The 13,500-nt window shown below is 40.3% G+C and overlaps 1 protein-coding gene across 3 annotated transcripts in view; it reads left to right on the top strand.

The window, feature by feature from the left end:
• Window positions 1-2,372: 2,372 nt before the first annotated feature.
• The window catches only part of LOC146645431 (IQ motif and SEC7 domain-containing protein 1-like), a 92,138-nt gene continuing 81,010 nt past the window's right edge, over window positions 2,373-13,500 (top strand). For 2 of the 3 annotated variants that reach the window (XM_085392982.1, XM_085392987.1), the window contains exon 1: window positions 2,373-3,060. In XM_085392982.1, coding sequence (XP_085249108.1) covers window positions 2,801-3,060 — 260 coding nt within the window. In that variant the 5' untranslated portion in view covers window positions 2,373-2,800. Of the gene's footprint in view, window positions 3,061-4,985; window positions 5,059-13,500 lie in introns of those variants that run through there. The other variant, XM_085392984.1, reaches the window with a different exon arrangement.

The following is a 13,500-nucleotide window of genomic DNA, read 5'->3' as shown; positions in this document are numbered from 1 at the left end:
CAGATCCATCACACAAATGCACATCTATATGAGGTGGTTGTCGGCTCAGTAGAGACTATTTTGTATTCTCTTGGAGGGAAAAAGGAAATGTTTTCCACTCTGCTGGTGAGATTATTGGGGTCTTTCTTTCATCGCAGCTGGTAAATGTTTTGTAGGGCTGAACCTAGAGGCTTCGGGTTGGGTTTGTTTAGGGGCAAATATACTGTATGAGCGATTTCAGAAAATAAATCTCACTGGCTGCCACCCACATTGGCAACGCCGTATGACTGGTCAGCCAGAGGAAGAAAGGAGCCAGCCCAAGAGCATAATACTGACAGACAGTGCGTTTTGAAGTGGTTAATACTATGTGGTTGCTGGCATTTGCTTATCCACAAAACAGGAGTTCCAGTACACTCAACTTGGAGTTGAAGGTATGGCTAATTGAGCTGTGTGGTTTGATAGTGTAATTGTGGACAAAGTTTAAAGGAATCAAATTTTTATGTTTGGGATTTTTGTGGGATTCTTTTTATCCCCACTTTCTGCCTTTAAAACACAGGGTCACTTGAAGAGCAGCTTCATCATTGCTGGATGGGCTTCAGTGACTTGCTAAAAGGCAATTTAATTTGTCTAAAAGACACTGGCTTGAGGGGACCTGTAAATGGATAGTAAAATGGCAGTTTTGGTGAGATACATTTTTACCTGAAGGCATTATGTGCCATCACAGAGAAATGCTTCAGAAGTAAGAAATAAAGCAAGGCATTGCGCAGCGCTGACATGTGACATTAGCCTGCGACATTCAGCTGTTAATAGCTGTATACGGTATATCCTTCTGGGTGGCATTTCAAGGCTCGTGCTGCTCTCCTTGGCCTCCTGCCATGTGGATAAGGAAGCCACAGGGAAAAACCTAATGTACTCCATCTGTACTGCATGTCCTTAAACTGCTTCCCACTGCTCCTGGTTTGAATGAATTTGCTGATGCTCTGTCTCCACATTAAAACAAGTTATCTCAGATGATCCAAGTGCAGCCGTCAGGTGGTGCAGCATAAAGGTAAAGCCCTCAGTTTCTTGGATGACGCACTCTCCATTTGCACTGTAACTGTATCCACGAACGCAGCATCTCAACTGGAGCTTTGAAAAATTGATCAAAAGAAAATGAGAGAAGGGAGTTATGAGAGAGTTGGAGCAGCAGAGTTTCTGACAACTAAAGTGTGAGTGTGCATGTTGCTTTGATTCTTTTTCTCTTAAAAAAAAAATCCAGCAATGGGGGAATGGTTACAAGAGCAAACTGCCATCTTCCTCTCAGTTCCTATACACACGTGTTTGTAAAACCACATCCTGCAGAGTACCCATTGTGCTCAATTCCAACTCCCATTTTATTCTTGGACTCTTCTACAGTAGCTTTGCATACTGTTGATTTGCAGTTGAAAGTCATTTTTATTCATCTTCTTGCAGGGCATCAGTTTATTATCTGTGTGCATCAAGTTGATCTACCCTTTCCTCGTGCCTTAACCCAACTTTCTTCTGAGCCCTGAGACACCATATTAACAATATCCACACTTATTAACACCACAAGGAGCCAACAGTAGGAAAAAAACACTCCGAGGTAGGCTAGAGCCCAAGCTTTTGGTTCCTGGGGATAGCTTCCAGATATCTGCCCTCATTATTTGAAACTTTGATCATGCTTAATATGAGCATCTGCCATTAGAGCAGTATATATAGGACAGGAATCAGTTCTTAGACATCGACATCTAAAAGTCTGTGCTTTAAAAGCAGGATGTGACGAACAAATGAGGTGAAACTTAAGCATCGACCTCTGTCATCAGAGTCGGGTGCTGCAGTTTGCTCTTGGCCTTCTCTGGGACACCTCGTGTTTAATATACAGCCCCCTGTCCCAAATGCACAGAACACATCAGTCATTTCTGTTTCAAAAACTAATGTATGCTGCTGCTAACGCGATCATTTCATTAGAGGGGAATATAGCCTGCTGGAGAAAATGGCAATACACAAACAGCATAGTAAACAACTCTGCAGGGAAGACGCAGCAGCACTCTGTGTCTACCAGACTGTGTTACAGCGCAAAACACAGTCGCAACAAAGTTCTGCCTAATCAAAAATTGATCAAAATGCGTGCGGCTCTTTGCAATATGAATCCTTGTCGGAGAGAACAGACGATGCGTGTGTTGTCTGCCTGCCTGGAGAAGAGAAGAGGACGTGCACAGGAAATAGATCCGCTGAAATGGAAAAGGGTGGGAAAAATTAAGCTCCTGACAAACTCAACAGTCATTTACCCCCCTGCATTAGGCCAAAAGTAATTACAGCTGCCTGCGAGCGGTAGATTCATAAAACTTGAAAACCCCGCCCACTCCGTCAGCCAAGCGTCTGTTTACGAAAAGTCACGGGAACGGCATGGAGCGAGAGGGACCTAATAGAAAATGTCATACCGCGTTGCCAACAGGGGAATGAGCACACTTTAGAGAGCCAGCCGGGATCCTCACGGTGAAGTCTGTCACATGCGGGTGAATGATATGTTGAAGCCTGCTTGACATTCCCAGCCTTGATATGTGAGTAGTTTCTAGTTTCGTGGCAGTGGGACTTGGAAACGCGTGTAGCCGGGAGTATTTCTGATTCGGATTATTATCACCCTCATCGTTTTTTTGTTTTTTTGTTTGTTAAAAAAAACAAAACAAAACAATGACAAGGCGTAAAAGGCGCAACGCACTGAATTGTTGCGCCTAAACCCGAGCCTGGACTATAGAGGACCATCTCCCCGGCTTCTGCGCTACGACAGGGAACGCAGGAGAAAAACGGCAGTTGGAGCGACATGGAAAGCCCAATGGAGAACCCTACTAGGGCTGCGGAATATTTGAAGGAGCTTAATAAAATAATCGAGACGCAGCAGGAGTTGCTGGAGAGGCAGAGGGGGAGGATAGAGGAACTGGAGCAGCAAGTGTCCGGCTTATGCTCGGAGAACGCCTGTCTGAAGGAGCAGTACCAGCGGCACCTGGCAACCTGCAGGCTGCTGCAGGGCAGCAACAGCCTCTCCACGCTGGGAGCCATAAAGGAGCACGCCACGCAGGAAAAGTAAGTCACAACGGCATCTTATGTTGTTTCTGTCAAAGTTAAATTAATGCCGTAGAGCTGCGTTTGCTCATTTAGTCTTTAAAAAAGTTCTAAATGTGAGTGAAGTAATTAATGCTAAACGAGAGCCAAAGTGCGCGGAGCCACATTCATGGCACACAGTTACACGGAGCTGCTGCTTTGGGAATCAACGGTCTCCTTTTATTAACGTTGCTGATGGGTTGGTGACCATACTAGCCATCATCGTTATGTGTCTGTTGGTCAAATAAACAGCAGATAAATCTTAAAAATTGCACAGCAATTGTCAGTTACACACTCAGAGGTCTGCAGATCTAGTGCAGATAACATGCTGTACACAAACATGATCATGGTTCTGTGCACTTGAGAAAACCCCCTTTTCTGGTTCTTTTGGATTAAAAATTAGAGTTTTAAACTTGCAGAATATCGTTTGAACTCATTTAAAAGATCACTTGAAGGAGGGTTTCATGTGCGTAGACAAACACGTATCCTCCAAATATCCTTGATATGAGAAACCAGTAGTTGCAGTCTTTGGGAAACATCACACATATGCTACTTTGGATGAATCTGTTATGCAATAATAGTTTAGGACAGACCCAAAGGGTTAAGCCCCAGGCAGAGCAGAGGAGGTAGGATAGTTGTGGGGCATTTGTATTAGCAGTCTGTCTTACCCTCCCTGTACCATTTCTGTGTTGAATTTCACTCCCTGTTGGCTGTATCTCCAAAATGCTTGCAGACGTTTAACTCAGTTTTGACGCTCTGCAGGATCATGTGATTGTGCTTGACCTTCATCTCCAGGGGCATGTTAGTGTCATGAAGATCACTGGCAGCAAATCAATACTGATGACTCATGGACTGTATGTCTTTGCCAGCTGATAAAGCCAGACTCATGAGATTGGGACATTGTAACACTGACCTTTAGTGAGCCCCATCTATAAATCTCACGTGGGTATTCTAGCTGATTTCGCTGGGAAAAAGCCTGTCACCATCTCATTCTGTACTGTCAGTGTCTGAACACTATTTGAGTCCAGTTGTGGTAGACTGGCACAAAGGTTACAGAGGAGCCCCTGATTAACCCAGTGAACTTGATAAAATATGGCAGCTGTTAATAATGTAAAGTGGGGTTTATGGAGGATGCAGGATTAAAAATGCCACTTAAGTGCAGTGAGTAATTTAAGGAATGCAGATGCCTTAAGCAAGACTAATTCTAAGATCTGCAAAGGTCATTTTAGCAAAGAGAAGATGGGATTTAAATAGCATATGCTTGGAAATTAAACTGTCTAGTCATGCTTCCAAATCACTTTTTTTTTTTTTTTTTTTTTATTGTCACATCACATGTGCAGGCACACTGGCACAGCACATGCGAGTGAAATTCTTGTGTGCGAGCCCCACAAGCAACAGAGATGTGCAAACACAACAACACAAACGAGCAAAATACAAGAATGGCCAACCTGAAACTAATAAATATATGTACAATATATAATAGTGTATGCATTTCTGGATGTGTATACTAAATATTTTCCTGTGTGTGTGTGTGTGTGTGTGTGTGTGTGTATACACATTTTTACAAATTAAATAGTAAAAAAATAAAATATAATAATAATAATAATAATAATAATAATAATAATAATAATAATAATAATAATAAAATATATAAAATATACAGAGTTGAATATGTGCAAAACAAGTGGCATTTATATACAGTGTGGAGTGCATAATGTTCCCCCCGTGTTACAAGGTCAGGGACAGTGGTAACAGTCGGCAAGAAAAATAGGCCCATATATTTCTACTGAGTAACTTGTTTCTCTGAGGAATTCCCACTTTGGGAGTGTTCTCCTGTTTCGCCATATCTGTGCATACCTCCATAAGGAGTGAGCAGCTTTCGTAAGGCTAGGAGATGTGCTGATACCACTTGGTGCTTTGGTATTACCCATGCCAAGAGACAGCAGTCCTTGTCTGTAGGTTAGATGAGCCACAGTTATGGTATGTATACACGCATATTGTTTTTGTTTTTTTTTTGTTTTTTAAATTGATCAAAGATCTACCAAAAGGTATCTACTTTTTCAAAAATTTACCTGCAAAATATTAAGATTGCGGTCAGCCTTACCTGTACTTTGTTTATAGAAAATTAGGATGTTGACATGCTTGTTAACACAAAGTATTTAGATGGCTTTTAGTTTAGCACATTAATCCTAGCCATGCAAAACTAACATCTAATTTGTAATGGGTTGGTTTTTGTTTTTTTTTGGTTTTTTTTGTATATGTCACCAATTATTGTACTAATATTCCCATCTTTTGACACATCTAAGAAGCTCATTTTCCATCAAAAATCCTTCTGGGCTGCTCAGCAGAGAGCTCTCATTTTGCTACTTGTATCTGCAGTTTCCTTTTCTATTTTTACCACCCAGCGCTTGTCATTGAGTCACAACAAATACTGGCCGATGAAAGGCAGTTGTAAGACTTGTATGATTACCCCCATTCTAGGCACACAACATTTCCACTCGTTTCTTTCTTCAGGAGGAGCTGCCTCCTATCTCAGAAACATGCATGCTGATGCCCCCTGTGATCACAATGAGCTTTTAAAACACTTCAGTGCAAATCAAACATCACATGCCCGAATATCAAAATTATCTGCAAACAGCAGATGATAATGTTGTTTAAACACACGCACGTCAGACCTTTTGGCTCTTTGTCCTGAAAATCATCCTTCGGATGAGGCAAAGCATGCCCCCGCCCCACCCCCATGTCAACGCAGTCTTTTGTCCTTTTTTTTCTTTTTTACATTATGCCGGGAATGTAGACAAAGCTTTCTTTGCTGTGTCAGGCATGTCCTCTTTCCTCTTACTGTGGTAGTTGTCATTCCGGTTACGTAATGAGGAAGTGACTAGCATTAAAAGTACAGTAAAAAGGAAAGCGAATACCTTACCAGAAAAACAAGTAATTCCCAAAACTAGGCCAGTTGTCTGTGTGAAAAGTCTCCTCTTGAGGAATAGATTGACCCTCTGATATTCTCCTTTATTTCTTGGAAATAAAGGAGAATATTAAGCATGAACTAACTAGAGCACCAACTCATGACTATATACTGGATATAAACTCCAAGAGATGCTTATTTTAACTTAGAATAACAGTCTGCCTGGTTTTTGTTTGAAGATGTCAAAAATCTGACTACATCTAAGTCTCACTAATTAATACCTTTTTTTAAAAATTGCTTTTATTTAACCAAAAGCAATGTTTTTAAACATTTCTCTATAGTAATTTAATATGACTGTCTGATCACCTTTTTTTTTGTCACGAAGACAACGAGTGGTTTCGTTGAGTTTTGTCTTTCTCAGGAAGGCAAAGCCTGAAATTCAATGGTAGAGATAAACTTTTTTTTTTTTTTTAAGATTATGATCACTACCTTTGTAAAACTCCACCCAGCCCCATGTGCATCATTGTTTTTACTTTTTTAAAATTGATTGCGAAGCATTACAGGCAACAACATGTTTTTGTCATGCACTGGTAAATGTTGACAGTTTGTCTCTGTACGTTTCAGACTAACTGGAAGAAAATGTCACTATAGGTGTTATGTATTAGACAGTTATTCAAATGAATGGATACTTGAAAAACTGGCACTTCATTTGCCTATTTAAGCATAAAATGTCATGCAACTTCCATCACAGAAAGATCGTGTTGATTTAAGTACTTGGGGAATGGAATTTATATGATTAGAGCTGCATGAAGTCAGTTTCTTAAAAATATTTAATAGTAATTTTCTGTGAGTCCAAAATATTAATCTGAACACTTACAGCCAACACTGTAAAAACCTAGCAATGGTTTTATTCATGGAGTGAACCAGAGATTTCCAGAATCCCCTCTGTGTAAAATGTTGACTTTAATATATTAGATTTGTTGTTATTTGTTCTTAAACAAGTGTAGTTAACACATATTTAACCAGATAAGGGCTCAATTGCATATTTTAAATGCAAAATTTCAGAAAACTGGATGTAATTAGTTGACTGGGATTTATAATGTTGTCTTTTCCCCAATTTACATGTGGTGTGATTCACCATGCTGTGGAAAGATGTTGGATATAGATATATGTTCCTGTGAGACTAGAAAAGTAACTGCTGAGCTCATGCTGTGTGTTAAACTTTTTATTAGGAAGGGGGGAAAAAGCATGGTGGGGGTTGGGGGCATGGTCACGTGATGCATTATGCCATTGTTTTGCTCATTTCTTTTCTTGAGATTAAAGCCATTACCTCTAACTCTTCCTGCTAAATGTACCAATATGTAGGGATGGGTATCGTTTAGGTTTTATCCGATACCGGTGCCAAATCGGTACTTTTGATACGGTGCAGGTGCTTAAACAGTGCTCGAATCGGTGCTTAAAGAATGGAGAACACAAACTTTGTCCAAAAACCTCTTTTGTTTTTATTTTTAGCAGTCTCTTTTTTTTCTGCAAAATGATAAGCACCATCCAGCCCCATGCACGGGGTGATCCGCGCTAACTCGCTAATGGAGATTTACCACACCCGCAGTAGATGTGCTTGAAGCACTTGTTGCAGGCTGCTAAGTTTGCATCTTTTGCTGTGAAGTACAGTCAGACTTTTGACCGCTTCGCCTTGGGCATTTTTAATCTGTAGCTCTGCTCTAAGAGAACGTACGTACCTGGGCCCACCTACTATCCTTGGAAAGGTTAAATTATTGGCTAGAATCCAAAGTGTATGACATCTCAGGAAAAAAACAAAACACCGAAATAAAGCACCGAAATGTGCGCTGGTTACTACCATTTATGTCAGAACCATTATGGCACCGGATACCCATCCCTACCAATATGTAGCGGATTTAGTGTTACTTCATTTTGCTCTCATTACAGGTCAAAATATAGTTTTTAGTTCCTGATTGTCTGCTGCAGCCAGCATGCCTTTTTCTTGTTAGATAGTGATCTTGAATAGAGTCTGTGATGTTTGTTCATACTGTATATGGGAAGCGCTGAGCTATGCTGGCAGGTTCAATTGTTGCTGGCTGAAGATGACATCTGTAAGTCACTTCAAGAGGGCCATGAAGAGAGAAACAAAAACACAACCACTGTAAAACAGCTGTGGGACTACAAGTCAAAGAAAAGGGGAAAAAGTCTACTGAATGACGCATTACCTTGCTTACTGGTGTCTCTGGTTGGCTATAAACAGACGGGTTTTCCCTCTGTGTTGTTTTTACATTTTTTTCTCTTTGTCCTCTTTTGGACACAACACAGAGAGAGCAGGAAATATGATGTGAAACTGATAGTGGAACCTGTGGTGAAGAGTCAACCTATTTATCAGTGAACTCTACAGAAAAGGTTCTTGTAACATTGTCAGTCAGGTTCTCAGGATGGACAGCCACTGCCAAGGTATATATAAAAAAAAAATCTTCCCAGTTTGCACAGACCCTGTTATTTTATAAACTTGTCCACCTGGGTGACTACATAGTGGCTTAGAAAGACTAACAGAATAGGAATTATTCCCAGTCAGTGTCGGTGTGTGGCATTCAGGTGAGAGTTAACAGTCACATACATATTATGTTACTTCTGGCTCTATGGTTGCCTGCCTTGTCAGCCCTTTAGTTCAACAGTATTTATGCTGACCATATAGTTTCTTTCCTAATGGAGTTTGTTTTTAACAGCCCTCTATGGTTTCTTGTATTCCTTGTACTCACAGTGGAATTAAGTTACACGTATTTCAAGACAGCGTTGCAAGTTTTCGCTGCACGCATTAATGATAAGTGGTTACATGTGCAGTTATGTTGAGACTGTGGCAGCTTTTCGGCCACGTGTCCCAGGTCAGTCTCAGAAGCGATTAAAACAATTACAGCCACAAATTAAACCTTTAATGAAACCTTTTCAGTGTTTGCGAAAAAATGTTTTTCCATGCGTGATGCAGTAGAAGCTGCTGTTTTAATCAGAGTGGATCCACTGTGATCCGAATAGGTCCTCTGGGGTTTGGGGGTAGAATACTGTTTGCTATTACTTTCATTTCTGAGCTGGTGGATGCGTCTGCCAGGCCACATTTAGCATTCAGACTGTGTCCCAGGCCCAGATAGCCAACCGAGTGTAAACAAAATTTGTGATGCTGGTGTGATAACTTCAACTGTAGATGACAAACAGCTGATATGTCATTTCTGAAACTCTTCTTCTTCTTTTTTTTTTTTTTTTTTTTTTTTTCACTCAGCCTTTGAGTTTTTAGTTTTCCAAAGTGTATTAAAGAGATATTTGAATGTAGATGTTTTGGTTATTCTATGTTTGGAAATCTGATGTAATTATGCACTGAAACAACAGTGGAAAATTCCGAGTCATGTTAGAGATTTGAGTTCAGCGACTGTGGGAGAAGACTTTGTTAATAAATTTTTTTTTTTTTTAAATTCCAGGCAGTCTTTGAAAATGAAGAGCATAAAGAAGCATATGTGCTCTTGAGTGATCAATTATTAATCAATAACACAAGAAATTATTTCAAACACCAGTGCTCGAACAAGACTTCTGAATGCTGGTGAATGAGCAGCAAAGCTCTTGAGTTGCTGATGATGTGCAGTGCTAGGCTTGGTTACTTGCCAAGACACAGACTGCATAGTTTCTGTAGGGCTGTGAGAACAAGAAGAACATTTTTAGGCAAGCAGTGCATTTTCAGTATATGTTTTATAGATTCATTTACTGTCATTTCATATATTCAGCAGCTGGTAAACTGTGCTTTGGAGCAAATGTTTGACAGTTAAAGCAGTTGGATATTTCATTTTCTTTTTAAAATGCATTTGAGATTTGGCTTTTCTTTAATAAATGTTCAACAACAAAATCTGAACCATTCCTATCTTGTAAAAAATGGAGTCCCAGACAGTTTGACTAACCAGAGTCACTATTTTATGACTCCTCTTGGTTGCACTTATCAAACACGGTAACGTGAGCATAAGAAACAATGAATGAGAGAAGTAAATAAATAACTCAAGTGACACATTTATTGAACTTAAATAATAATAATAATAATCCACAAAACACCATAATACAGCAATAAGTGAACAATTCTTCCTTTTTCTCTTTTTCCGTTCTCTTTTCTGTTTAGATCAGGGCTGCCCAATCCCAGTCCTCGGGATTGGGACTGTAGGATAGTAGCTCCCGGGAGCTACTATCCTGCAGCTTTTAGATGCATCCCTACTCCAACACAGCTGAATCAAATGGTTTGATTACCTCTTCAGCATGCCATCATGTTTGGCAAAGGCCTGATAACAAGCCATTCATTTGATTCGGGTGTGTGGGAACAAGGATGCATCTAAAAGCTGCAGGACGGTAGCTCTCGAGGACCGGGATTGGGCACCCCTGGTTTAGATAGACAAATTGTTTTGTGCGTTGTGTTGTGATACCGCTACATATCTTTGTGGTAAGCTATTATGAGTTGCTCCGTGAGATTCATACCTAAATAAGGAACTTGCATTTCAATTTCTAAAGCTTTGGTTTTTTTATTATTTAATTTATCTCATTATATTGCAGATCCAGTGCTTGGAACCAAGCCTGTTAGTACTGATAGGAATTAGTGTCGTCAATTGAATCAATAGATACTCAAGTACTTGATAAATGTCCTTTCAGGTAGCTGATTTTGGTCAGTACTGTTGTTCACTGTCATCTGTGGTTTTGTATTGCTTTCTGTGTGGGTTACAGATGTTATGTCTTGGCTTCTTTGCTGTAATTTGCTGCCTAAGAACAACTTAGTTGCCCTTCCTAAGCCCCCTCTGTTGAGCTTGTCGACTGGAAATTGGCAGGTTCATAAATAGTTCACCCCATGCCACTGTAACGGCTTTAGCATGTGTTTTGGGACCACATGGCTGGAAAGAATAGCATAATGGAGAAAGCTGCTTCTTGTGGCTGGTGGTGTCCACTCATTTACCCGGTGATCTGCTGAACAATCAGTGTGCCAAACCAAATTTACGAGCACATGGGCTCCCATTCTCCAGCAAAGCCCCCTCTAATGAAATGCCCCTACTAGATTAATGTCTACACAGGGATGATTTGCATCCAGACCCACCTATAAATTTCAGGCAATGGCCAAAGAGAATTTGAAACTTGCACTCAAAATCAACTGCAGGCTGCCTTTAGGTGTAATAGACTGTCCCCCCTCAGTGTGACTGCAGTCTTGCTGGAAGGAAGCCAGGCACTGCTGACCTCTGGTTCCCCCAATCAGGCCTATCACGACACTGTTACAGTTGTTTTGTGTCCTTTGTTCTTGCTAGTTGTCTCATAAGATAGGATAATTATGGCCATAATGAACACTGTTACCTCATGGGGTTACAAGTAAAGCCTTCACCAAAAAACCGTTTATGTTTAAATCACCAAACTCAGCTGGATTTAACTTGCAAGTAAAGTCTTGATATCAATTCCTGTGGGATTTGAGAGTAATGATGTCAGTGGACTAGATAAGGATAGTATGGCGCCATTTGACATGCGTTTCAGAAACCACAATGATTGGATTGTGACTGAGCGTCGATTCAGTGAATGAAATGAGTGAAAACAAGGATGCCTGAAAGTCAAGTTGTGTGGCTTGTTTGCATTGCGCTTAAATGATTTATGATCGGGAACTTCAGGGATAAACCAATAGATCTGACTAAGGTGTGTTGATGGACATCGAAGCTTAAGTAAACACGTATGGTTAAAGTGTTAGTCATATAAACCTAACTTCTCATGTGTTTTTCTCTTTTTTTGGGGGGGGGGGTGTCTTTTTAATAATTTAATCTAACTCGCTGCTGATGGTAGTGTATGAGTAGTGAGGTATATCAATTGTCTCACCTTGCTCTGAGTAGGAAAGAAAGAACACATGCTGTTTTCTCAAAGCGCCGAACAGCTTTTGCAGATACAGTATTGTTTGGCCTATTCTTGCTGTTGGCCGTGAAATGAAAATGATACAGTGCTGTTTTTACGGTGTTGTAGGTGCCGAAATGCAAAAATATATGGGTCATTTTAGCCAATTGCTAGGCAGTTGCTAGGCAACGTGATGACGTTATAATATATCATGTGCAATTCAAGTTTTGTGGCAATAAATGAGATGTTGTTGTGATGAAATAAAAAAGAACAGTGTGCTTGCCTGATGTGTTATAAAACCTAAAAACGGGTTATTTTAACATGTTGCTGTGTGATTGCATGACATCATAATATCTGATACCTATGAGAACCTTCAGGGGCCCAAGATGTACTTATTGGCCAGGTTTGGTTGCTCAGCCCCTGATGCTGTAGTAGGATTTGGCAGACAAAGGAAGAAACTCACAATTAGATATTGTGCGTATTATAGTACCATACTGCATATGATGTAATGGAGCACTGAGCTCACGATTCACAAGTAGCACATTACAATGACAAGATTTTTTTTCTGTGTTCTCATAGTTGGTTATTTTCAGAAAAAAGCAAACAAAAAACTGTTCATGGAGACAAAAACAGCTTTTTGCTAGAAAGTTACAATATTATGTTTACTCAAAATGTACTAAATGAGTCTCATCTTTTTCATTTTTGTCAGTTTTGTGTTAAAGAAGATTTATGGATGATAAAATGTTCTCTTCTCTGTTTATTCCCTGATGTTTTTGCTTTCTTTATTATTGCAAACTGTGATCAGCACTGAAACAGCACACTTGTAGCGGCCACAAGGCCAAAGTATAGTTGCCTGTTCATTCTTTATTTCTTCACAGTTGAACCAATTATCTGCCTCACAGCTGTCAAAACCAGCTGATGCAGCAGCTGAATCGAAGGCAATTTGTAGCATAGTACCTGTGGAGAGCTGTTTGAAATGCTGCCACTAGTTTTCTGCCAAGTGTGTGTGTGTGTGTGTGTGTGTGTGCGCGTGCGTGCGTGAAAAGCTGACAAGGTGGAGGCTGAGTCAACAGTTAAACACAGATGAGGAGCTACTGCTTACACACACTCTTCTTAGTCACCATGGATAGATGTCAACACAGGCCTTGTTACAGCTGGCTGGGCTGAATTTTCTGTTGCGAGTACTTAACTGGTTTGTGTATTTAAGTTTGCTGATGGTTACTTGCTGGTTTAACAGGTTCAATTGCTTCCACTCAGGTGTTGGCTTGCGGTATGTGCATTTCAGATGCTTGTAGATGGAGTGCACTTCTTCTCTTGTTCTTTATAACCTCAGACTTTGCAAGAGACTCTGAGGGCTCACCCAAATCCGAGCAATATGTTCAGGAATGCAGCATGAGTAAGAGTGAGATCCCCCTGTATCCAGCTCACTTTGTTAGGTCAGGTGTTTAAGACCACTTGGATTCAAAGTGGGAGGAAAAAACCAGTGCGCCTTTTTAACATGCTCAAGAGCTTTAAATGTCTGGAAACAAAAGTCTAATATTATTTAGATGCTATTGTAATCTCGCTGATTGTGTTTATGTTTGAAACACGACCATCCAAAAAGTTGAGAGGCTGTTTATATACGAAGAAAC

This window comes from Rhamphochromis longiceps, linkage group LG20, assembly GCF_057381845.1.
Source record: "Rhamphochromis longiceps isolate RC_006_pf linkage group LG20, R_longiceps_female_GT1.1, whole genome shotgun sequence".
NCBI classification, from domain to species: Eukaryota; Metazoa; Chordata; class Actinopteri; order Cichliformes; family Cichlidae; genus Rhamphochromis; species Rhamphochromis longiceps.
This window is presented reverse-complemented; position numbering and strand designations above follow the sequence as displayed.